The sequence below is a fragment of the Phaenicophaeus curvirostris genome, chromosome 2, assembly GCF_032191515.1.
Source record: "Phaenicophaeus curvirostris isolate KB17595 chromosome 2, BPBGC_Pcur_1.0, whole genome shotgun sequence".
Classification (NCBI taxonomy): domain Eukaryota; kingdom Metazoa; phylum Chordata; class Aves; order Cuculiformes; family Cuculidae; genus Phaenicophaeus; species Phaenicophaeus curvirostris.
Genome location: NC_091393.1, coordinates 39144667 through 39170391, shown reverse-complemented (window position 1 = coordinate 39170391; position 25725 = coordinate 39144667). Strand labels below are relative to the sequence as shown.

Below are 25725 nucleotides of genomic sequence, written 5' to 3'. Positions count from 1 at the left end.
CAACTCCCTCAGCGTATCATCATATGGGAGGTGCTCTAGCCCTCGGATCATCTTTGTACCCATCCTCTGGACCCATTCCAACAGCTCCATATCGTTCTTATATTGAGGATTCGAGAACTGGACACAGCACTCCAGATGGGATCTCACAAGACAGGAATAGAGGGGCAGAATTACTTCCCTCAACCTGCTGGCCACGTTTCTTTTGATGCAGCCTTCTGGGCTGTGCGCACACAATGCCTGCTCATGTCGAGCTTCTCATCAACAGGCACCCCTAAGTCCTTCTCTAAAGGGCAGCTCTCAATCATGTCATCCCCCATCGTGTACTGAAATTGGGGATTGCCCCAACCCTGGTGCAGGACCTTGCACTTGGCCTTGTTGAACCTCATGAAGTTGGAGATATAGGACAGATTGTGTCTGAACTAGTGATCTGTGATAGCTCCGGATGCCTACATTCTCCCAAATCAAAACAAGCCCATGTAGTTTTACAAAGATCAATTTTTCTTGCATAGTATAATGATAGTGCATAGTAACAGAGAATTTACATTTAAAATTAAGAAAATCCCAAACTCCAGCCAAACATTCCAAAGATGTGATGACAAATCATTTAAAGGAAGCTTCACTACATGGTGTGAAGTAGGAATTCTCCTCTCGAGGATTAGGAGCTCTCTATAAAGCAAACAGAGCAACTCACAGTTAAATAAAGACTAGGATGTCATGTGCTTAAAGATATGTTTTGGGCAGAAACAGAAGCTACTGGGCAAGCTTCTTTGGTTTGTGTTATGACAATTGGAATGAATTATTGTAATGACCTAGTCTGGATTCAGTCACTGAAAATACTTAAAACTATGTTTTGCTCAAAGGAGAGTAAGCTGAAGACACGTGTTAAGACTCCAGAGAATTACTGGTAAACCTGGTAATGATTTCTCAGATAGCAAGAAGGCTCTTCAGTCTCATCAGGTTTAAATATAATTGAAAAAAACATGTGAGTAAACAACTGCAAGAAGAAATCTGAAACAAGTGGCATACCATAAAAATATCCGTATGTCTTTCTTGTTGGAAGAAGGTCCCTTCAAGTTCATGGACATAAAAAATGAAAAGTGTCATGAATTCCAAAGCTGACCTGATCGAGCAGATTGCATTCTTGGCCTGTCACCACAGCAGAAACATTTATTACAAACCTAAGGTACTGTGCAGCTTCTCACAGCTAAGAGACAAGAAGCAGGTTTTTAAGTGTGTACAAAACAGTGAGAAATGTGAAACTTAATTCTTATCCAGTATGTCCAGGCTAGTACTCAGATTCAAATGACCTTCAGTTGTGCTGAATGAGAAGGGTGCTATTTAAGATGACAGAGGCTGAAAACTCTGCTATCAGACAGCATAACAGAAAGTATAATAATAAAATTAGAAAATCCAAAGCTTTCACCTTAAGTAGATGCTGTTTCCTTCTGAAGTTTCAGGGTAGCTGGCTCTTGTCTCAGGTTGCATTTTTATAGCTATGCATTTTAGACCACATATGTGATGGTCTAATGCTAAATATTGAGTTTTGAATACAATATTTTTGAAGAGAGGTTTAAACAGACTAAAATATGACCTAAACTATGTGTTAGGTAAATTACTGGATTTAAAAGCAGTGGTTCTTTGTCAATATGGTCAGATAATATGCAGCAGGAATACAGTGTATAATGCAGCAGTTTCTTGCTATTGAAAGCCTCAACTTTACCCAATTTCAAAAATATATTTCCTTCTCCATCTGGGCCTCCCTTTTCAGAAAAGGACTCTTACCCTACTCAAACTGCTTGGCTCCAAGGAACTCCTGCTTGATAATGTGTGAGCATCAAGACCTGATATAAGAAACATGAACAAATTCCTTCACCCATGCCATGCTGAATGGCATAGCTAAAACAGAGTAAGGAGGAAGCACCAAATACACGGAGAAACAGAAAGCAAGACTGAAGATGGAATATGGAAAGAAATGCATAGAACAAATCACTGAAAGGCAGAGACAGGCTTTCATTTCTAAAATGTATTGCTTATATGCTTTATGTATGAAGTCTGTGGCATTTACATTTCTAGTTAAAAGCTACCTGTGTTCTCCATTAACATCCACTTCCACCAGCCCAGAGACACTTCAGAAGAAGCAGCTCTGCTGCACTGAGAGGAGTAAGAGCACATTCTGATGTTCTGTTGGAAAGAGGATAGCCTGAAAACAAAGTTGCCTCTGTTGAGTCCTTAGCTTGCCATTTTGCCTTTTGCAGACTTTGGGAAGGAACATTCAAGAACTGACAGGCTGAGAAAAAAAAAAAGCCAACAGTATAGTAGAGGTAAGGCAAAGGAAGAATTATTCTTAAAATGCATTTTGCCTCATTAGTTCTGTTCTGCTGAAAAAAACAACCACAAAGAAAAACAAATCAACAAAACCATTGTTACTGTAAAGTATATTCATCTGGGTATAAGAAAGACTCTCAACTAGAGTTCATTTTCTCATTTATTTCTCTTCTGCTTCTATCATTTATTGCTGGGCAGTCACAACTCCTGTCCTTGGCGCAACTCCCGTTCCATCAAATTCCAACCCCCTCTGACAATGGCTCCCTCTTGATTGAAAGGGCAAATATAACATTTCCTTATTTTCTCAGTTATAGATCCTGTCAGCCCAGGCTTTCCAGACAACTGTAGTACACATTAAGCTCAAGGCCTCCAGAAAAAAATCTTCACTTTAGTTTATATATGAAATAAAACTTCCCCTGAAACATTGTGTTCACTGCACATAAGCACCATGACTTTATTGTGCACAGTATGCAGGTAGCAAGGTCAAATCTTTCTGGACAGCATTGCATCTGTGGACTGTGCCTAAGTAAACTAAAAGATAACAGTGGGAACCAAACATTGATACACGGTCATCTATACTTTTACTTACTATTTTACCTACTGTCATTGAAACAGCAGTAGCCATATACATGCATTCAAGATTCCTGGCATATGGGCACGAAGAAGAGCTAGAAATCTGTATAACCATGAAAATCCTTAATACCTGCCTAACCACAACATCCAGGAGGAAACAAAGGGCAGAAAAAAACCAACAAAAAACCAACAAAACCCCCCTAAGCTGAAACAGAAAGAAAAGAAAAAAGGAAATGGAAAAGAGGGCTAATAGTTACATTCTGATTGCTTTGACAGATGTAGCCGAAGAGTGATCATTTATGCATACGTGCAGAGCTTTAAAAATCCAATCCTCTCTTTGTACTTATGTGCTATAATGACTAACCAGTTTCCAAAGACATCTTATATTCCACCCCCTCCACTGGATGCACTAATATGCATCCATCAATGTGATGGATTAATATTCCAACCAGCTCTAAAATAGAGAATACAGAAAGCATTTCTAAGTCCTCATACTAAAGGACAAAACCTAAAATTCAGAGCAAACATTCTGTACTAGACTAAAGAAAACAAATGCCAGACCTTTGGAAAACAAAATTAAAAAAAAGAAAGAACAGGTCTTACCAACTTTGACATTTTTTTATACTTCAAAAGTAAAAAACACTGTTCTTCAAAGAAGAGCCAGGAACATTGCAATACCCATCTTTAAAAGCTTCTCCAGATGCAAACTTTGTAAATAAGATGAAGAAGAAAAGAAATCCCAGTGGGGAAAAAATGGCAAGCCTGAAGCTAGTGTACTTGTGAATTTAAACTTTTCCTAAGACCTAGTTTCTTACTCTCAGCATTGTTTGGCAGAGGTTCTCAGAGGATGGCAACTTTCAGCAAGGAGAAGGAATGCAGAGATCACAACTGATCATGCTTTAAATTATAGAATTGTAGAATTATAAAGGCCACTTGTATACTTGGGTTTTTTTCCTCAGGAAGGTTTCATTTTAATTTGTAGTAATTTAGTTGCAATGCATAACACTTTCAACACCAGTTTTTGTAGATTAAACAGCTTTTAATAATATTAAATATACATTTAAAAGTAATAATAAAAAAGTAAAGATTGTGAAAGTAATTTTCCTCAAAACACAAAAATCAGCATCCTGAATTTTAAAATCTGAAGCGAAAAGAGCTTAACCATTAAAATATTTACCTGATGTTATAACTGGTTTGCTTCATTTCTAGTGGGAATTGTAAGGTTTGCCAAATTATCACTATTCCAACTCCAAGTTTTTATACCTGAGGCTTTTCCTTGTTCAGAAAGATTTGTTTAAAACTGTCAACTCCTTAATAAAAATAGTAGGGAAAAAATTCTCTACTCTAGTTCTGTATACTTTTTCATGGAAAGGGTCATTGGGCACTGGAACAGGCTACCGAGGGAGGTGGTTGATTCACCTTCCCTGGAGGTGTTTAAGGGACGGGTGGATGAGGTGCTGAGGGGCATGGTTTAGTGTTTGATAGGAATGGTTGGACTCGATGACCCGGTGGGTCTCTTCGAACCTGGTGATTCTATGATTATAAAAGATGATCTAGTAGAAGTTTAAATACTCTAACAGTTCTAGAAAGAACATGAAAAAATCATGCCTATTACCTCCATTAAGTTTCTAAAATAGATGTTCCTTTATCGATGCAGAAGTTTGTTTTTTATTTAGCATTTCTGACCCCCAGAAAGTGTAAAAGTATTAAAACTATTCTTTAATATTAAGTAGTTTTTCAAGGTTGTGCAGAGATTATTTCACATATCAAAGAAATTCTATTCATACTCCTGCCAGCTTTCAGTTTTCCAGCAGACTTGACACTCCCTGCATGACTAGCCTAAATATGTTTTCCCTTAAAGTATCTGCAAACTATTGGTGCACAAACAAACAAAAACCCTGTTCTAAATGACATGAGTGTCTCAGGAATACATTACTGCACAAAAGCCTCAGAGAGTGAAATATGCCAGAAACTCAGCACAGTTCATGTAAACATCCTGCGTCATCAGCACAGCCCATGGTGGAATCCAGCTCTGAAACCCAACACAATTTATGTACACAGGACACGCCAGAAAAGATCTGGATTTAGACGGGTATAAAAAGGACCAGGAGAAAAAAAACACGCCATTGGTGTTAATTTTACTTTTACTTACTTTTACATAGGTAAGCAAATACATCCCACTATAGGTACACAGAAAGTCTATTTTCTGAAACAATAAGCTCTCTCTGAGTGACCTAACATGCATTCTTGGTGATCTAATATTTCAACGTACAAACAACGTTATGTCTGGGTTCTGAGCGTCTTTTAACATTCTGTTTTTATTTTCAGCTTTATATAAAAGTATTTCAAGCTAGTAAACGAAGGTATTTAATCCAAAAATCAAATTCCAAATCTCATTCCTCTAACTTCTACTGAATTTGCTGATGGATCTTCTGTATACAAGGATCGTTTTGACCGTACTACATATAAATCTGATACAGGCCTATTTCTCACTTAACCAAAACATGTGAAGTATCTTTAAAACAAAATAGGTAGCATGCAGAATGAGATCGCAAATACAAAAACAGATTTTTTCTTTGTTTCTAGTGCAGAACTAGATAACCAGATACTAATTGGATAAATCATGCAATGGCAATGAGACAACATTGAATTGACACTACCAGATTTAATAAGAAATGGTGTGAAAAAACTAGCGTGAATAAAATGTGTCAAGCAAAACATAGATACCATATCAGGTAATAGCACTTGTTTTAGCCACAGCTTCACAAGTTCCATACTTTGTCTGGTTAAAAAATTCAAAGAATCATAGAATGGTTTGGGTTGGAAGGGACCTTAAAATCATCTAGTTCCAGCCCCTTCGTCATGGGCAGGGACACCTTCCACTAGGATCAGGTTGCTCAAAGCTCCCTCTAATCTGGCCTGGAAGACCTCCAGGAATGGAGTATCCACAACCTTTTTGAGCAACTTGTTCCAGCACCTCACCACCTTTTACAGTAAAAAAATTTCTTCCTAATATCTAATGCAAATCTCCCCTCTTCAGCTTAAAACCATTCCCCCTTGTTCTGTCACTGCACTCCCTGATAAAGAGCCCCTCCCCAGACTTCCTGTAGGCCCCTTTTAAGTACTGGAAGGCTGCTATAAGGTCTCCCTGAAGCCTTCCCTTCTCCAAGGCTGAACAACTCCAGCTCTCTCAACCCGTCCTCACATGGGAGGTGCTCCAGCCCTCTGATCATCTTCATGGCCCTCCTCTGCATTTGCTCCAATAGATCTGTGTCCTTCCCATGCTGAGGAACTGACTCTGGAACCGAATGCAGTACTCCAGATGGGGTCTCATGTTAGCAGAGCAGAGTGGGGGGGATCATCTCCCTTGACCTGCTGGTTCTACTTTTTTGATGCAGCCTAGGATATGGTTGGCTTTCTGGACTGCAAGTGCACACTGCCAGCTCATGGAGTAACATAGCAAGCTGTCTCAGAACCTTCACGGTTTACATATATCCTACCTTATTTCTTATGTGTTAAAAAAACCTCCAAATCATCATACGATAATTTTTTTGTCTGAAGACAAATAGTGATACTAGCTCTCAAACTGGAATCTACAGCTTGTGAGTGGCCAAATCTTTGCACCATTTAAATAGTCTGGAACATGTGCTAGGGAAAAGAGCCACTTAAGGTACACCTCTACATTTCTGTCTGAGATGAATCCATGAAGAACTCCTTGGATCTTGATCAACTCTCACTCCCTTATATTTCAGTGCTATAGCTGCAACAATAATATACATTACCCAGCCAGGCAAAATACATTTAAAGAATACATTTTAAAGCTCTGATCAGAAACCTAGACTGCTGCAATTTGGACAACAGACTTCCTTTGCCAAAGATTTTCTAAAGGTGATTTTCAAGCACTGTAAAGATCTACTAAATCCATACAGTAAGGAGAATAAAATGAAATGCAACTGCAGCAGTTTCATTCTCAAACTACAGTTAGTTTCAAACCTCAGTCAAAACAGTATAATACATAGCAAAATTAATACACCCATAAGTATGCACAAGATGCAAATGCACAGCACATCATCTCAAACAAGTTATAGATGGAGATTGCTCATTTCTACAATGTGGTATGCAGCACAAGTTAACCCCAATTCATTTACCATGCCTTTCCCTCTGGTTTTGTAGCAGCTCCAGAAAGGTTGCAGCCGGACTGCTTCAGCTTTTTAGCACTAAGGTCCAACAGCCTGCATACAGCCAGATAGACTGGGTTCAGGTCCAGGTTAAGGAACCTACATTTATGGCAGTTTTATTTCCAACTCAGCCATACCCAAATATCATTTCTCTTTAATTTGTGTCTTACATAGGCTTACATTTATGTCATGTTGTGAAAAGCCCAGAGGTCTTCCTCACTTTATGAAAGTTTGGTCGGAAAACAAATGCAGTGATGGCTACATAAAAGCTGAGAACCAGGAGCTGCAGCGTACTCCCTCATCTTCTTTTGTCTTTTGTTACTACAGAAATCCATAGGTTGTACAAGAATTCCTCAAGAAAGAGGTTGCTTGAGATAACCATAAAATTCAGACTCCACATTGCAATCTGGGCTATATGAAACAGATAAATGGCTCCTTCCATCTATATCCCATTTCCTATCCTATATGACTTTCTTTCTCAACCCCATTTCAAAGTCCTATCTCTTTATGCTGACAACTGCAGATGGGTGAAAGACCTCTTCCACTCCAAACCTACAGTAATATTAGCATGTCAGAAAAATCTTCCTTGAAATCTGGTACCAGTCTTATGCTGTAGCACCTTGGTAGCAGCTGCTGACAGCAGAGCAGCCTTCTCCTTCCTTACGGCAGACCACGAGCTGTTTAACAAAAGGAGTCCCAGAAACTTTACTTTTAACTAGATTTCTAGCTAAGCTAGTGCCTAAGAAACTGTTTCAAGAACAGAAGGTGGTTACTGGTTACAGATCACACAGGCCTGGCATTTGAAGATTCAGTTTGCTGCCTCACAGCTGCTCTGATTTTCAGTAAATTTGTTAAGGCTTAAATACATTCACATTACAGCACTAGCTACATACAACTCAAGCAGCCATTACCTTTCCAAGGGTATGTTCTTAAGCTGTGACAATTACAAAGGTTCAGTTAATTTACTGCGAATGACCAGAAAGGCTTAATAGCTTCAGTGGAACCTGCATACCTAAATCCAAGAGTTCTTCAGTCAAAATCTTAAAGCACTTAATTTCTACTTTTACTCCTTCTACTTCTTACTTTTTTCTTTTCATTTTTACTTTTACTTCTGTATACAGTAGAAATACAACAGGCTCTTAACCATTAACTCTGTGGAGATCCTTGCTTACCCAGCAGGTAATTATGACTTCCCTTTATGAGAATGTAATGCTTGTAAAATCCAGTCTCAGAGTAGCAAAACTAAAACCAGTTCTATTAATAATCATCAGGAACAATTAGGCTCCATGGAATCAAGCATATTGTGCATAAGTTGGAGAGTATTGAAAGTTTATATGCACCCACCAACAGAACTTTCCTAAGCTGCAATACCAAAAAATTAAAAGTAATTAGCAATATTTGAAATGTCAGACTTAAAAAAAAATTAAATAAATCCCTTATTTTTAAAGTGCACTCAGGCAACTTTTATTTGTTCTGGCTGTAAAAGTCTGGATTTCCCCTCCACCCCCCATCGAACCTTTGGCATCTGTTTTTATACATGGAAGTTTAAAAACAACTCTGTGCCAATTGTCCAAACCACAGCAGGTAGTAAGGTCAATGAATGAAACTATTCAGCAGGCTGACTACCTGTTCCAATGGGTACGCTTGAAAAAGCAGCTGTTACACCTATTTTGCACCAAGTATTTGGAAGATTCTTTTAATTATGGGATACCTGAGGGAGCTGCTTGAACTTTTTCACCTTTGGGAAAGTAGGGATGGTTCCCACCCTTCTTATACTATGGCTTCTATTTTATTCACTGTTGGCCAAGAAGAGGTCTGAAAAAAACCTCGACTTCAGCAGGTGAGGAGGCGGAACAGGTATTAAATATTCTAATAAAAGTCAGAGAAAAACAGAGAATGAATTACGGAAAACACAAAAATATGACCACCACTTCCAACCCCCCTCCCCCTCTCCCCAAAAAATCCTCCAAAAAACTAACTGTGACTATTTAGCATTTTTATGTAAACGCTTTGTCTCTTGTTACATATCAGGCTTTCAAACCAGAACCTCAGACACTTACTATAAAAGAAAGAACACTTGCAGTAATCTTTAAAGAACAATTATAAATTTCATGTGTTTAAGATCATATAACACATCCTATGAAATTATCTGAACCAATGGTAAACAAGCCTCCTTTCTTCCATCACTCCCAGCAAAGATTGCACTTCAGTCCAAATCAAGGTCTTACTAATACAGCTTATAGAAAAGCTTCATAAGTCATAATATTGTTGACTGCACTCTCAGTTGTGTCATCAGGTAGAAGGCCAAAAATGAGCATCTGCAGGTAAAAGGAACTGGAAATCTTTTTATCTGGTTATGTTTAAGCAGCTCCAGAAACAGTTTCGTGCAATCCTCTCTTTAAAGTTCAAAGTCAAATTTTCATACCTGCTGAAACTATTCAGTGGTCAGGCCCTTTGAATTTTATTTTCCTAAATTGTGCACAAAGTAACTGGGTATTTCTGCTTTTCTTCTCCATCAGAAAGACAAGTCCTGGCATCACTTGCATGTTTAAATTTTCAAAGAAATCTAGTGAAAAACAGGACTTTAAATATATAAACATTTACAGTACTTAATCAGAAACGTATTTGTGACAGAAAAGATGAATATATAAAACCAGCTTTGTGTTTTCAGTATTTTGAAAACTCCTCAGTTTTCATTTAAAGCCACACAACTGATATGAGTTTCAAATTAATACATTCATTTCATCAATATTTATTATTTTTATTTTCAGAGGCAGGGCAAGAAGACATCAAAACAAGGAAGGAATAAGGTCAGGCCAGCAGCACAGCCAAGGTACTGGAAAATATCTTTCTAACACCAATACTTGGTATGTTTTATTCCAGTATCATAAATTCTATAGAATATATAAAAGATATATCTTATCTTTATACAAGCATAACAAAATGGGACCTCAAATAATGTAGTTTTGATAAAAAGCATTCATAAATAATACTATTTGGCTGAGGAATGTGTTATCAAAAAATCATGTCAATCTCTGTTTTCTCTAGAAATCATATAGAACACATTTTTACTGAGTTTTCAGCATGGTTATTCAGTACCCCTGTAAGTTAATTCAGTCAGAATACAACTATAAATATTTAACTGGGTGTCATCTATTTAAATATACTGCTATACTAAATAGAGCTCTTGTGATCAACAGTTACCTGAGCTGAACAGAACAAACTGGCCAGCAGTCAGTCATTTTTGCAGTGCCAGAATAAATACAGACCATCTTTCCACTACTACTTGAAAGTAGGACACTTATTTAACCACAATTACAAGTGTTAGAAGTACAAGGGCTTTAAATCTATAAAAAGACTAATACAAGACTGTAGGGGTAACACAGTTTCTTTTGTTTGTTTGAAGGAACAACTGTGTATTGCATCTCAAAGCATGAATATGGGTAGGGCTGCACAGCCCTGCAGATTACCTCGACAAGCATCTATGAATTATAAAGAAAACATGCATTCTGAAACTCAAATCTTTTTATTTTGCAATTAGGAAGGTAAACAATTTTCCAGTTTCCAGACTGTCATGAAGTGCACCACAGACTAGGAAACCTAGTTACTTCTTTAATTTCATGGCAGGCTTTCCAACCCCTCTTTGAAATTCCCAAGCATCCTTCTTCGAGAACTTAAAAATGGAGACTGCCAAACTTCCTCACCAGAAGTGGCACTACAAGCTATTACAGTCCTTTGCAAAATGGTAGCTATGACAGGTTTTAGGTATATCCACTATAATAGCCAAAAGCTTTTCACAGACTAAGTTAGTGTCTTCAAAGTTTACTTCAGGCAGATAACAGAACTGGAACTAACAACAAAAGAAAGCACTAGTCATACATACCAAGCTGGAAGCAGCAAAATAACTGTATTGAGATTTTTATGTCATGAATAGAAAGTGACTTCAAATTTTTCAGATGACTTTTTAAACTACAAGAAGAATCTTCCACCAACAAATTCTTATTTCTTTCTTCACAACTGAGATTACCTTGCCAAACTATAAGATGTAAACACTGCCATGTTCCTTGGGTAACATTTTTAAACAAATAGTAATTATAAACTACAAAAAGATCAGGATTAAGACTAAAAGCTAATCATTAAAAATAAGACAAATTCCAAGTTAAAGCAGTAAGCTATTACTTTCAGTGAACTCACAGTTCTTTGAAATTAAGCACATGATTTGTGCTCACATGGTGCAAAAATCAAGATCACATACTGTAAGTAAAACAATAAATCCAAGCATAATCACACTGAAAATCCTTAGCACCAGGAACATATTTAGTCAGTTCCCAACTACCATAAGCGTCTAGCACAGTCTTTCTCCGAGTTTTGCTTCTCTTCTTCCCTTTTTTGGGGGCATGAGGGTGGATTGGGGGTCGAGAGTGGTGATGGCATATATGATAGAGAGTGGTTGCTTGTTTTATAACAATTTATGCTTAATTAAGATATTCCACACTTCTTCCTTGTAAGCAGTTGCTTATTGTAGGACTCCCACATTACTTTGTGACTCATTTTCAGGATTGTGGTTCAAGTAAAATCCCATTTCCCAAATCATGAATCCATGTTAGTTATGCCTGTGTTCTCACTGACATTGTGGGAGTAAGACACTGAAGCAATAGGGGGGTTTGGAAAGCATGTGTGAGTGCATCCTTTCCAACAACATTCAAGAACAGGATGGGATGTCACCCAGAGGGACCTGGACAAGTTGGAGAAATGGGCCTGCATGAGCATCATGATGTTCAACAAGGCCAAGTGCAAGGTCCTACACCTGGGTCAGGGCAGTCCACAGTTTCAGTACAGGATGGAGGATGATGTGATTGAGAGCTGACCTGCAGAGAAGGACTTGGGGGTGCTGACTGTTGAGAAGCTTGATGTGAGCTGGCAATGTGCACTTGAAGCCCGGAAGGTCAACCATATCTTCGGATGCATCAAAAGAAGCGCAGTCAGCAAGCTGAGGGAAGTGATTCTGCCCCTCTACTCTGCTCCTGTGAGACCCCAACCTGGAATACTGTGTCCAGTTCTGGAATCCTCAATATAAGAAAGATATGGAACTGTTGGAATGGGTCCAGAGGAGGGCCACAAAGATGATCAGAGGGCTGGAGCCCGTCTGCTATGATGACAGGCTGAGAGAGTTGAGGCTGTTCTGACTGGAGAAGAGAAGGCTCTGGGGAGACCTTATAACAGCCTTCCAGTACCTGAAGGGGCCTACAAGAAAGCTGGAGAGGGACTTTTTACAAAGGCTTGTAGTGATAGGATGAGAGGGAATAGCTATAAATTGAAGAGGGGAAGATTTAGACTAGACATCAGGAAGAAATTCTTCACGATGAGAGTGGTGAGACAGTGGCACAGGTTGCCCAGGGAAGCTGCGGCTGCCCCATCCCTGGAGGTGTTCAAGGCCAGGCTGGATGGGGCCTCAGGTGGCCTGATCTAGTGGGAGGTATTCCTGCCCATGGCAGGAGGGTTTGAATTAGATGATCTTTAAGGCCCCTTCCAACCCAAACTATTCTATCATTCTAACAAACAATATTCAATCTGCAAACATGATTAAACACTGAAGGCTGCTGCAAATGGCATTAAAAACATCGAGATTCCAGCACCTACTTCAAATGGTCCACAGAAATGCTATTTTGAATCTCTTTATTGCCGTTAAGCTTAGGACATAAGCTTATCACCATTACATCTACCACAGCTACCTTTACATGGGAAGAAGCAGCCAACATATTAACAAAAAGCAAGTTCTGAGGTGGTACAACAGATCTAACATTGTTCTGACTACTACAGTAGTGGGACAGGGGGAGCAGGAGGGACTGAAATACCTTCATTTATAAGCTAAAACAACTTTCTAAATGTATAACTATAAAACAGAAGTACCTATATGTTTATACTTTGAAAACAGGTATGCAAATAATCTTTCTTGTTTAAAATCTGCCATTACTGTAAAAAGGTATACAAAAGCATGTCTACTGCATGTATTTTAGCATGTGCAAATATATACCGAAGCCTACCTTTCATATGCATGCTTAGAGATAAATATGTGTTAGTGCTCTGCTAATAGGAAACAGCCACAGCAACAGAAATAACATACAAAAGCAGTGAATTCCAATTCTCCCTCAATTTTCCCATACCCACAAAAAAAACCCAAAACCTCAAACCAAAGTAGCAGCATAAGATAGCACAATAGGGTGGAGCTTACATTAAGGACAAGGGTTTTGCCTGTACATACCTTTTGACCCCACAATCATCTCTATTTATGCAGACACAGAAAGATTATTCACCTTCCTGCCCAGAAGGAGCCAAGGCAGGAAGCGAGGCTGCTGGGCAAATATCAGCGTATATTATTGATGCTTTTGTAACGTAAGAGTGCCTGCTTTGGGGGTATTTATGAATTAGGCTAGAAATTAGCATGAAACTGTGTACATAAAATGGTTGCCTGCTGTCCTTAACTTGCTTAACCAAATATTGTCAAATTAGCAACAACCACACTTCCCACTAGGGGCCATATATTTAAAAGTTTTAAAATCAAATGCTATTTTTGGATTTATGTGAAACAAAAAAAGAATCTGGAGTTGTATTTTTTCAAGGAGGAAATAAACTCTATGCCCATATACTTGCTGCCTATGTCATAAGTGGATGACTAGATTCTCATTTGAATTTATAGACAACAATTTTTAAATGAAGCACCTTAAGAAGTAACACAAACAAATTGAGGACAAAGCTTCCTTCTTCTAAAGATTAAAAAGAACTGAGTGCATACAGGGGTAGTAGAAATGCCATCTCAGACATGCAAACATTCTCTGAAAACCACTGACCAGAGTGGATGTGCAAGATTAATGGGGAAAGCAGGCTTCAGTCTGAAGACCACTGCTGCAAAAAGGGTTTATTTACAAAAATGGAACATAGTGTTGTTTAGGGGATGGCTAGGAAGAAGAATAGAAGAAAAGAACAGTTCAATGATACATTAAATACATGATTGCAGCAGTCTTGAAATCACAACATTAATACAGCAAAGGTATTAGCACAATTGTAAGCAGAATAGACTTGATGGTCCACTGGTCTCTTTCAGTACAGTAACTTGTGTTCTAGGATATTTGCCATAATACATTAAAGCCAAAAAAGTTTTTACTTGAGGAGTGTGGAATTAAACAAAGACACAAAGCAGGTAAAATTCAGTCCATGTTAACCTGTCATTCCACAGGATAGCCACACAGTTCAGGGCCACCAGCTCAGTCTTTTGGTTGGAACAGTAACAGGTGTCCCTTCTGTACCTACCATGCATGAGAACTCACAGTAACAGTGGTTATTTACTAGCATTCCTATGATATAATATGCTCGTACCCTTGTTCAATTGCAGCATTTCTACAATTGGTATTGAAATCTGTGTATATTTTCTTCTGCATAGATATTGCCTGTACTTCACCAAAAGGCTCCCAGACAGCTCACACAAATGGCATAAACTAATTTCAAGTGAGCATGTATTTAGTTTTCACCATACAGTAACTTCTAAAGTTCCTTTAGTTAAAAACACAAGGATCATTTATCTTCATGTTTCCACTAATTTTTGGTGTAAGGGAAGCATTTCCAGATACACCTCAAAATCTAAGCCCTACAAGACTGAATACCACATAACAATGTGAAAGAACACTGCAACTGGCAAAGGAGTTTTAATACAGACGTAATTTATATGCAGGCATTTTTGCTGAGGATGTTTGATAAAAGCGGAATGCACTATATATTTACTTCTACAGTTTCATCCTAAATGAGAAAGGTTTGTTTCTTCTTCTCTCTTATTTTGCCCTTCAATCTTAAATGATGTGTCAAAGTCACAAACAATTCAAGGACTGAAAATTACTGCCTATTTAGTACTGAACACTAATCAAAGTAATGCTGAAACACTGTAAAAATCCATTATTTATTAAAAAAAAAGAAGTCATGAAGTATGGGTACCATATATTAAGCAAGATTACTTTAACAATCCTTCTTAAAGGTTAAAACCAGTTTATAACCTGAAGAAAAAAAAAATAAAAGAGAGATAAGCTGCAATCAAGTTCGATGCAAGAACAGTAAACTACTAGTACTTTAATTTTTTAACTTAATTGAAACCATTTAATTGCAAAAACATGCATGTAGAAAAAGTACGGCAATAACTGTAAAAACATTAATTGCTGAATGCTGAAAAGCTCCACCAGCCCCAAACATATGCCTGCATTGCACCTGCAATTGAAGCACTTTGTATTTCAATACATTTGTTACAACTAGACATAATGAAATTCTCACCGTGTAAGGTAAGCCTGCATTTCAAGAAGTCATAATACAGAAACATTACTTGCAGAACTTTATAGACGCAGTACTGTACTTCCAGAATCAAAACAAGAATCTAGATGTATAATGTGAAGGTAACAATCTCATAAAACAATAACTGCCTAAAAGTAATCTTCAGGTTCTCACACAACTCCCTCATTAACATCTTAATTGACTATAAGTTCTCCACTCGTATCCCAATGAACAATTACTCACAGAAGTAGTCTTTGTAGACTTTAGAGGGGCTACTCTTGAAAGTAACAGCTCAAAATAAAAATCTAAAGTTCTTTCCTTAAATTGTTTACAGAATCCAAACGAAGCACTTAGAATTACCAACCTTACTTAGAAGTTAATAATTTTTTCCAATGTTACCTTTCTCAGTTCTAATAACAGATGGGCCATAAAATTTTAGAAAATACTACTTATGAGCAATGCAATTTCATCAACAATAAGAAATCCAAGGGAAGAAGAAGAAAAAACCAAAAACACTTAACAGGATCTAGGATGACTGCCCAAAATAGCTTCCCCCACCCCTAAAAAATACACATATAGACACAGATAATTACTGCTTACTGATTTGTGGGAGGAGTTTATGCCCAGCAGTCACCCAGCTTGGGGAAAAAAATCATATAAATACTCAAGGGTGACACTTGAAATCATCAGTTTCTGCTCACTCACCAGTGGCAGAACTCCTCCTCAATAGAGGAGGATTCACTGCTCTATTACTCAGCATTGGAGCTCCACAACATTCTGGTATGTTATAATTTCATTTCATTCTACTTGGTTTTGAAGGTAACTTCTACAGGATACATGTTTTCTGGTTGGGGAGGAAAGGGGGTTGATGTCTAAGCATCAGCGACAGCATCCTTACTGCCACTGAGGCTATCTAAAGGCTACAGATAAAAGCATGGTTTCAAACTTGGGAGATTTTTTGCCACTGATGCTGAAGGAGCCAGGACTTTATGCTTCATTTGCTATAGCATTAGATAGAAGCAATAACGTCGTTGTAAAATGTCTATGCATTTCCACAGAAAACTTTTCTTCATTTCAGGACTTTTGATAATATGCAACTCCTGAATAGACTTCTGGAGCCCAACTGTAAATATGACAATGATGACTGTTTCTGAAGGCAGTGGTTATACATAGTCTGGCATCCATTTAAAATTGTTTCTTTTCCTAAGAGTGAGACTATTGCCTCTAACCTAGCTATTCACTCTAAGTTCTATCATTCAAAGTAGTAATGACTCCTTCTTTCTTAAAGGACTTTTCACAACTAGTGAAAGCCGGAGGAAGTAAGCACAAGATTATGGTACTTACAATACCATTACTTTAAGAAAACTCATTTATTCATGTACAAGAAACACAACTGAACAGCTCTTCTTTATAACAAGTTTCTTCTCCCCTTTCTAACACAGAACTGACTTGGAAACATGCATTTACAAATATCGTTACTGCTGCTGTTTTGTCTGAACATTGTTCATGGCAGCGATGGATATTTTTCTGAGCGATACCAGAAACAATCCAGCATCAAGGGGCCACATTTTCTACCCTTCAATGTAAAGAGTCAAGGTAAGTTTATTATTTTTTATAATAAACTAACATAATTATTTGTAGTGAGTCAATACATGAACAGAAGTGCTTTCTTTATACTATTAGTATTCAACTTCCACTAATAGTTTAAGTTTATTGAAATAATGCCATCACTGCAGAAAGAACTAGCTGTGGCCCTGGCAGTTGCCTCCTATTGACAAAGACACTTACCACAGACAATTTATTTACACAATAATCATTAGAGGCATATGGAGCAGAAAAAAAAAATCAGAGCTACAGATCTGATCTTCAGTAGTGGGAATAACACAACATGATTATGAACATAATTCTGAACAACATGATAATAATCCTCCTGTTTCTTGGTTCAGCACTGGGGTTTCTAACAACAGACCTGTCATTATAATATTCAGAAAGAATTTTCACACATTGTAACACTTTATCTCTACTCAAAACAGACCTTAGCTGTGAATTTAGAGATTGATCTTGTAGTAATATAACAGTTCTAGCTTTTTACTAAGAAGTTCTTAATTCATAAATCAGTTTTATTGTATAGGCAATATATAATTGCAATGCTATACATTGTGACATCTTATTTCTGGCTATCCTTTCTGTCCGTGAAAGTCAAATGGGTGGCTGTACTTTGTGTTTGAGACTACGAGTTCTGTTTCATTTTTTCACGCTTAGGCCAAAGCATTTTTTAAAACTTGAAATCAAAACTTCTGACTTCCTAGGTACTAGTTTAATCTGACGAATCATACACCCAAGGATGATCAGGAGTGTATTCAAAGTTATCATCACTAAAATTAAGAGATCTGAATCTTCCTCATAAACTTCCTTCTCTACCCACTAAGAACAATATTGTATTCTTTCAGACATCAACAAGCTGTTCAGAATAGATTTCACTTTTGCTGTATCCCATCTACTTTTAGTTGTAATAATCAGACTTGGGTAGAAATGCAGAAACTGAGGGAAGGTTCTCTTCACCAGAGAAAGGACATTTTAGGCCATATCTGCCTTATAAAATGGAGTAACACAACAGACATAGATCTGGAGAGCAGAACAGTTGTTGATCAGGACACAGCATCCCCATTATCTTCATTTAGGTTCATTTCATTTCATCAGCTCTAGTCTGATGCTATGGACTGGATGCTCATGAGCAGCACACGAGAGTCCAAAGCTGTTGCCCTGGTATCACCACAATCAGCTCAAGCCTTTGTGCTCCAAGAACACTCTGCAATAATAACCAAGTCAAAGCAGCATGGCTAGGAAGCCTACTCTCAAAACCGTTCTTCTGTGCTTGACCAAAATACTGTCACAGTTTCATCCTTTGCCTTCAGCACAAGGACCTTCTGGAATCTTACTAGCACACTCAGACTGAATTTAGGTACACGTACATAAACAGCTACTCTGAGGACTTACTAACTGGAATTCCCACTAGGTTAGAGCTGCATTTCTCCTCTCTCCCCTCACTGACATTTCATAGTGGCTTTCCATGGCTTTATTCAGAATTATTTACATATTTACATTATTTTTAAGTGCAGTACAATATTTAGTTGGTTATCCTTTACCACACTTGACTTAATTATCATTTCCTTGTACTGGTTTTTCTTCCCTCTCTGTCAAAAGCATTTGGAAAGGGGGAAACAAACACCAAATTAAGGAAGAAGCAGAGTAGACAGGAAACAGCATGAAAGAGGAAAATGGATTGTTCTGAACTAAACTTCTCACTTTATATACTAATACAAAATCTAATGTGCATGAAACTTAGTATTTAGAATGAGAATGTTTATATCAACATATGAGAAGCGTAAAATGCTGTCAATTTAAGAAAGGTAATAAAAACTATATACTAGACCTCAAAAGCAGGAACAGTGTAGTTTTATAGATGTGGGAGTCCAGTCATTCAAAATTGTTTGACAAATCTTAATTTGGTGAACAAGCATCAAAATGAAGGACTGGAAAACCACTGCTATTCTTCAGTCTGGAAAACAAACACCCTATATAGGGCTTTTAGAAGAGTTTACAGAGGAGAGACTGTTAGAGATCATAATTTCTAGTCTGAGATGACCATGGAAGATTAACATAGGAGACTAAAGAATCAAATTAACCTAACTGTATTGCCTAGTGAGTTCTTTCATATGCAATTAGCTCAAGCAGCATTTGTACAGTTTTGACAAAAGACAGCCTGGAACTAAAATTTCAGTCTAGGCCCAAACTGGTGACTCAGGATAACATATGCAGATCATACACCACATCAAATCGTCACTCAATCTTGTGCAATTGTTTTAACAGTTTAAAAAAATAAATCTTGGTTTGACAGCTCTCCAGTCAGAATATACTTTCCTTTTCTGCATGTGTTTAGCATTACCTTTTTTTAAAATATACTAGGACATAATTTTTAAACCAGTAGCTCTCTGGCTTGAAATCTTTGAAAAGTCCTAGTCGAGAATAGTCACTGAACTAGGTCTGACTGTTTAGTAATACTTAAATAAGTCACTGCAGGTTATGTTAAAGTCTTCATACTTAATTCAATACATAAATCAAATTTGATTGCACTCACAGATTATAAATAAATTTTGCATCAAGATATGTGGTAAGATATATAAAAAAGAGGAGCCAACCACTTCTTCAATTTTCCTGGTAAAAATCATTCTTCATTTATATGTTCAGCTGACATCTCCTCAGAGGACTTACTGTTGTCACTGGACAGCACAATAACCAGATGCTTTCATCTAAAAGCAGCATGACTTTGAAACAATGTAGTTCCTTATAGAAAATCTTCATAACAACAAGAATACTGAAACAGCCTTTAGCATCTCATCCAAAAAGGTAGCACCCACCACTTTGTGAATGTAGCACTGATATAAAGTTGCATCTAAAACATGGTAAAAAGTAAGAAAGAGAAGCACTCTGAAGCTAAAGTCTGATTAAATTTGCCAATAAAAAAAAGAAAACAAGTGCAATTACTGCATATTACTTAAACACAAATAAAAAAAAGAATGTTTTCGCCCCTGCAGCAATTAAACTGACTATGACTGCTAAAGAAAAAAAAATACATTTGGTAGGCTTTGACACAGTTCTTTGAATTCTGGTTATCAAAAAGCAGATCTGCCTGGGGTCACTGTTATTTTCTGTGAGAGTACCCACATAAATGCTTCGGTTTGGATTCAATACAGTTAATATAAAAATCTATTTGTATTTTTCTGCTAATCTTTTACAACAGGAACAGCATCAGGAAGTTATACAGATATTTGTAGTTAGGCTGGGATCTGACCTGCCTTTGCTCTGTGATCCGAACAGATAGTTTTTGAAGTTCTATCCATAGAGAGAACGTATGGAATATATTCTGAGTCCTCCAGTTGAGTAAGCAGTTTTCTCTGATGGCAGCTATCTTATCTGCTGTGAAGAGAAAACGTGCAATGTGCAAAGAACATTTACCCATTGCAGGGCATGTGTTAATTTTGACAGGCTTAAGCCTTATGCAATTTTTTTCATACAATGTAGTTCTTAAAATTTGCTATATCTTTGCCATGTCTCCTATATGATGAGAAACCAACTTGCAATTGCACCCTACTAAATCTGGGAGTTCAGAAGTAAGGAATTCAGTAAGATACCAGAGACTGCACCAGACTTTTTGCTGGTACTCAGATTCCACAATCTCCTTTGCAGCTGAGAAGGATGTGGGTTTGCATTTTCAGTTTGTCAGGAAGTTACAGACATTGCTCTCTTTCTGTGTGTAGGATTTTAGCAACTATCTTCCTTTTCACTGCCTTAAGGAAGATGAGATAGGAAAGTATGCAAAATAAGGTGATACGCGTTTGTGCTGAATTTATGCGTCAGTAAAATCCAAAGTACACTCTCCAGACTTCATAGATAAGGACAATTTCTGTGGCAATGTAGGAAGAAGGCAACCTTGCAGATCCAATATCAAACAAAAATCAAACATATTTCATATACACATCTCTAATATTTTTTAAAATACAGTATGTACAAGAATAGTTTTCTACCTCTATCTCATTTTTGGTCCATCAAGACCAGTTGCAGACTGGAAAAAGTGATTTATTATCTGAGACAGTAGAATAGTCTTTGCATAAACTTTCACATGTATATATACATACACACACATTGCTCCTTTTGTAAGAGACTGAAGTGCAAATTTTAGCTGATCCAATTGATGATCAGCTATCAATCTTTTCTAAATAACTATCAAGCAGAATAAGTTTCCATTATAAAAAGCAAAATCTCCAGGCTCTTCCTGTATGTCTTGGCTTTTCTTCTTAAAATGACTTAAATTAATTTTCAGCATAGGTATGGTATTTTGTTCTATCATGCTGCCAGTTGCTGCAAACTACTGAATCAGTCTCACAGTATCCATGTTAATCTTGTTTGTAATATAGCTGTGAACTCCCACAAAGTGCACTAAAAACTAAGCAGTGAACTTGTTTGTTTATTCCTCTATTTGTGACATTTGGTTAAGTGGCTCCACCTGCTGTTTTGATAACTAAGAAAATGAAGTATTATTTAAAAAAAACAAAACAATGTCACAATTGTGACCACAGTAAGATGACTTATCAGTTGTGATCTTGTCACTGAATGAAATTTTTATGACAAACAAAAATCTTTAAGACAGTATGTGAAAATGTAACATTCAGTGCTTACAAAAAAAAAAAACCCCAGACCCATGGCCCACTTTTGGAAATGGGAGAGACAGGCCAAAACCCTTACTTCTTAAACGTACCCTCAAGCAGTTTCAGAAAAGCAGCTACACCTACAAAGGAAGCTTTCTCCGGTTTCACTCATCAAGATGCAAGTACGATACCTTGCTAAATCAGTTCCCTGTTATTTTTCTTCCTTAATACTTCAGATAGACTTTCACAGCATATTTCGAACTCTGTGATGACCATAAAATGTATCAATGTCAAAAAGGTTACTAGACGCCATGTAGCTCAAAAAGCAACTCCAACACATTTGCACTGGTTACTTTTATAAATAAGAGCTCTGAGACATTTCTGCTCTGGACATCAGGTTCTCAGTGACCAAATACAGTATTAGAATCTTGACTTCTATGAGGCCTAAGTTGAGTTAACTCTTCACACAATTCACCATGTTGCTACAAGTCCACAATGCTGTTATAGCTGCCCTGGTTGACCTGGTTTCCTCTCTCTCACAGGTGTGCAGATGAGGGGTGAACAAGGACCGCCTGGTCCCCCAGGCCCTATTGGACCAAGAGGACAACCAGGTCCAGCAGGAAAACCAGGGTTTGGAAGTCCTGGTCCCCAAGGCCCTCCTGGTCCCCCAGGACCACCTGGATTCTCTGCAGTTGGAAAGCCAGGCATGCCAGGTCTACCAGGAAAGCCAGGAGAAAGAGGACTAAATGGTGAGAAAGGAGAAGCTGGACCTGTCGGGCTTCCAGGCCCAAGAGGGCCACAGGGACCCCCTGGCACTCCTGGCCCTGCAGGACTGTCTGTTCCTGGCAAACCAGGGCCGCAAGGACCTCCAGGAGCTCAAGGGCCAAGAGGCCTCCCCGGTGAGAAGGGAGAGCCAGGTATCCCTGGTATAAACGGACAAAAGGGAGAAAATGGATATGGCATTCCAGGGCGCCCCGGTAACAGGGGTCTTCCAGGTCCGCAGGGGCCCCGCGGCCCCCCAGGTCCTGCTGTGGTAGGGAAGCCTGGTGAAAATGGTCTACCGGGTCAGCCAGGTATGAAAGGTGACAGAGGTTTCCCAGGTGCACCTGGAGCAGTTGGTCTCCCAGGTCCCCAGGGTCCCCCTGGAGAACCTGGAGAAGCTGGCATTGGCAAGCCTGGGCCAATGGGACCACCAGGAGCAGCTGGCATCCCTGGAGCAAAGGGACAGCCCGGGCCCACTGGCTTGCCTGGATCCCCAGGTCTCCCAGGATTTGGAAAGCCAGGATTACCAGGGATGAAGGGACACAGAGGGCCCGAAGGTCTTCCTGGCCTTCCAGGACCTAAAGGAGACCAAGGCCCAGCCGGCGTGCCAGGCGAACCAGGTCCTGCTGGGCCACCAGGGAACGTGGGTCCTCAGGGAGCCAAAGGCTTGCCTGGTGAGAACGGCCTCCCCGGGCCCAAAGGCGAAATGGGCCCTGTGGGCCCCCCAGGGTTCCCAGGGGCCAAGGGGGAACGAGGTCTGCCAGGCTTAGAGGGAAAACCGGGCTACCCAGGGGAGCAGGGTCTTGCTGGTCCTAAAGGACACCCAGGTTTCCCAGGTCCAAAAGGTGACACTGGCCACGCTGGGCTCCCTGGCTTGCCTGGTCCCATGGGTCCACAAGGAGTTAAGGGGGTGCCAGGAATCAACGGTGAGCCCGGCCCCAGGGGGCCTTCAGGAATACCTGGGATCAGAGGCCCCATCGGCCCCCCTGGGCTGCCAGGAGCCCCCGGTGCAAAAGGTGAGCCGGGAGCTCCTGGACTGCCGGGCCCTGCAGGGATTGCCACAAAAGGCTTAAGTGGACCCATGGGACCACCTGGACCCCCCGGGCCAAAAGGCAGCAGTGGAGAGCCTGGCTTGCCGGGCCCCCCAGGACCTCCTGGTCCCCCCGGACAAGCCATAATGCCCGAAAGCTACGTTAAAGCAGGAGAGTCTCGGGAGCCGTCAGGAATGTCTTTCATGAAGGGAGTAAACCAAGCTCTTACAGGGATGCCAGTGTCCGCTTTCAGTGTCATCCTCTCAAAAGCCTATCCTGCAGCGACCGTCCCCATAAAATTTGATAAAATCTTGTACAATAGGCAGCAACACTATGACCCGAGGACAGGAATCTTCACTTGCAGGATCCCTGGGCTATACTATTTTGCCTACCACGTACATGCAAAAGGGACGAATGTTTGGGTTGGACTCTACAAAAATGGTACCCCACTCATGTACACCTATGACGAGTACACAAAAGGATACCTTGACCAGGCTTCTGGCAGTGCTGTCATTGATCTCATGGAGAATGATCAAGTATGGCTCCAACTGCCCAATTCAGAATCTAATGGTCTCTATTCCTCTGACTACGTTCATTCTTCATTCTCAGGTTTCCTATTTGCTCATATGTAACAACATCCCACTTACACTGTCCTGAAGCTCTCTCCTTCAGACCATTTTAACTGGCACTGATCTGATTCATCATTAGCAGGTCATGCAACTTCAATTTTGCAACAGAAATGGATGAGGGAGTGAGAAGGTGGAAGAGATTGGTTCAAACCTAGTAGGATAATATTGTATGTTTTTAGAGAAATGTCATAAAAATTTGTTTCATATTATGATCAATTGTCCAACTGAATGCAATATTAAAATTTTAAGAATTAATATAATGCACTAGTCTCTGTTGTTTTTTTATTGTTTTTTAAATAGGAGTATAAAAACTCCAGTTCATCACTGTGCTTGAATTAGCTGAAGGTATTATTCAAAGGAAACAATCTTAGACTAGTCATTCATCACAACAGCTGCATAATACACTTCAGGAGCATCCTGCTATCTGTCAGCTTTCTCTTTAAGCTATCAAACAGGAGTCAAGAAAACAACTCTAATAAAGTGCATACCATGTCACAGTTTTAATTTAGTTCCACTTTTCTTATTAATGAATAACCAACTTGGAAAAAGGTAGATTTACAAATTATTACTTGTTACAAAGATCTAAGGCTCTCACAATAAGAAAAAGCAAACATCTTTGAAGCCTAGAAATCCACTTAGCTTTGTTTGATACATATTTTTTATCTGCAGCAACAAACTAGTTCAGTATTTTTTAAGCTCCTATCATTCTGTGAAGCTACAATATTCAGACTACTGCAAAACAACTATCACCAAATCCAGACACTAAGAATGTATCTTCAGAAGTGTGCAGGCACTCAGAAAATCAGAACAGCTTTACCACCCCAAAATTGGAGACAATCTATGCACTGATTTTGCCTGAACAGTTCATTCCTTCAAAACACAGTTGTCTGGGGAATATTTTTCACTTACCTGGAAAATTTATCAGATGGCAGTAATAAGTCAGTAGACAAAATCACATTTACCATACCTATGTACACTCAAGTCTCACAAGTATTACACATTACATTAATCTGTTCGGACACTATGAAAAGTTAATGGTACTAAGTAAGCTAGCTTAGTAAAATTACTGCTTGTGTATTAAGAAAACATAATAGTTTGATTACCTGTTTCTTACAATAAGTTACCATTCACGTGTCTTAAAAGTATCACATACATCAAAACCTATGAACTCTTTAACTATTATTTTTAGCTTCATTTTTAAACACAAGTTTTTAATCACTTGCACTAAAAGTATGTTTAAAAGTCTTATGATACAACCATTTCCTCATGAAAGCAGAACCTGAATCTTGTTGCCTACCTTTGGAATCAGCAATTTCCTAAGTACTTGATACGTTGGGATTAATAACAAAAAGCAACAACAACTTAAGGCTGATCCATCATTAGCAAAACCACATAATGTTTTGGAAACTGTAAAGAACTACTAAGAAAGGAACTTTGCAGAATTGTTTTTTCTCGCCTTATTAAGTACTGCTGGATAAGGAAGACTGTGGTTTAGGCTATACTTTGGTAAAACAATACATGCTTAAGTGGAGAGTGTAACATGACATCTACTTACATTAGCAGCCAAGTAGACCTAAGCAAGCAAGCTGGTACTACTATTATAAACACTGCACACAAATGTTTGTAGGGATATAATACAGCGGACAGCGCCACAATTTGTAAGTAGCAATCCTGCAACACATTTCTTTCAAGCAAATATAAAACAAGACAC

The 25725-nt window shown here is 38.7% G+C and overlaps 2 protein-coding genes across 2 annotated transcripts in view; one reads left to right on the top strand and one right to left on the bottom strand.

The window, feature by feature from the left end:
- NT5DC1 (5'-nucleotidase domain containing 1) overlaps positions 1-25725 on the bottom strand; it is a 141515-nt gene that overhangs the window by 100572 nt on the left and 15218 nt on the right. The window lies entirely within an intron of this gene.
- Positions 2126-24163, top strand: COL10A1 (collagen type X alpha 1 chain). Its single transcript, XM_069850959.1, has 3 exons — positions 2126-2211; positions 16829-16982; positions 22135-24163. Exons 2-3 carry the CDS (start codon positions 16844-16846, stop codon positions 24015-24017), a joined length of 2022 nt encoding a protein of 673 aa, XP_069707060.1. The 5' UTR covers positions 2126-2211; positions 16829-16843; the 3' UTR covers positions 24018-24163.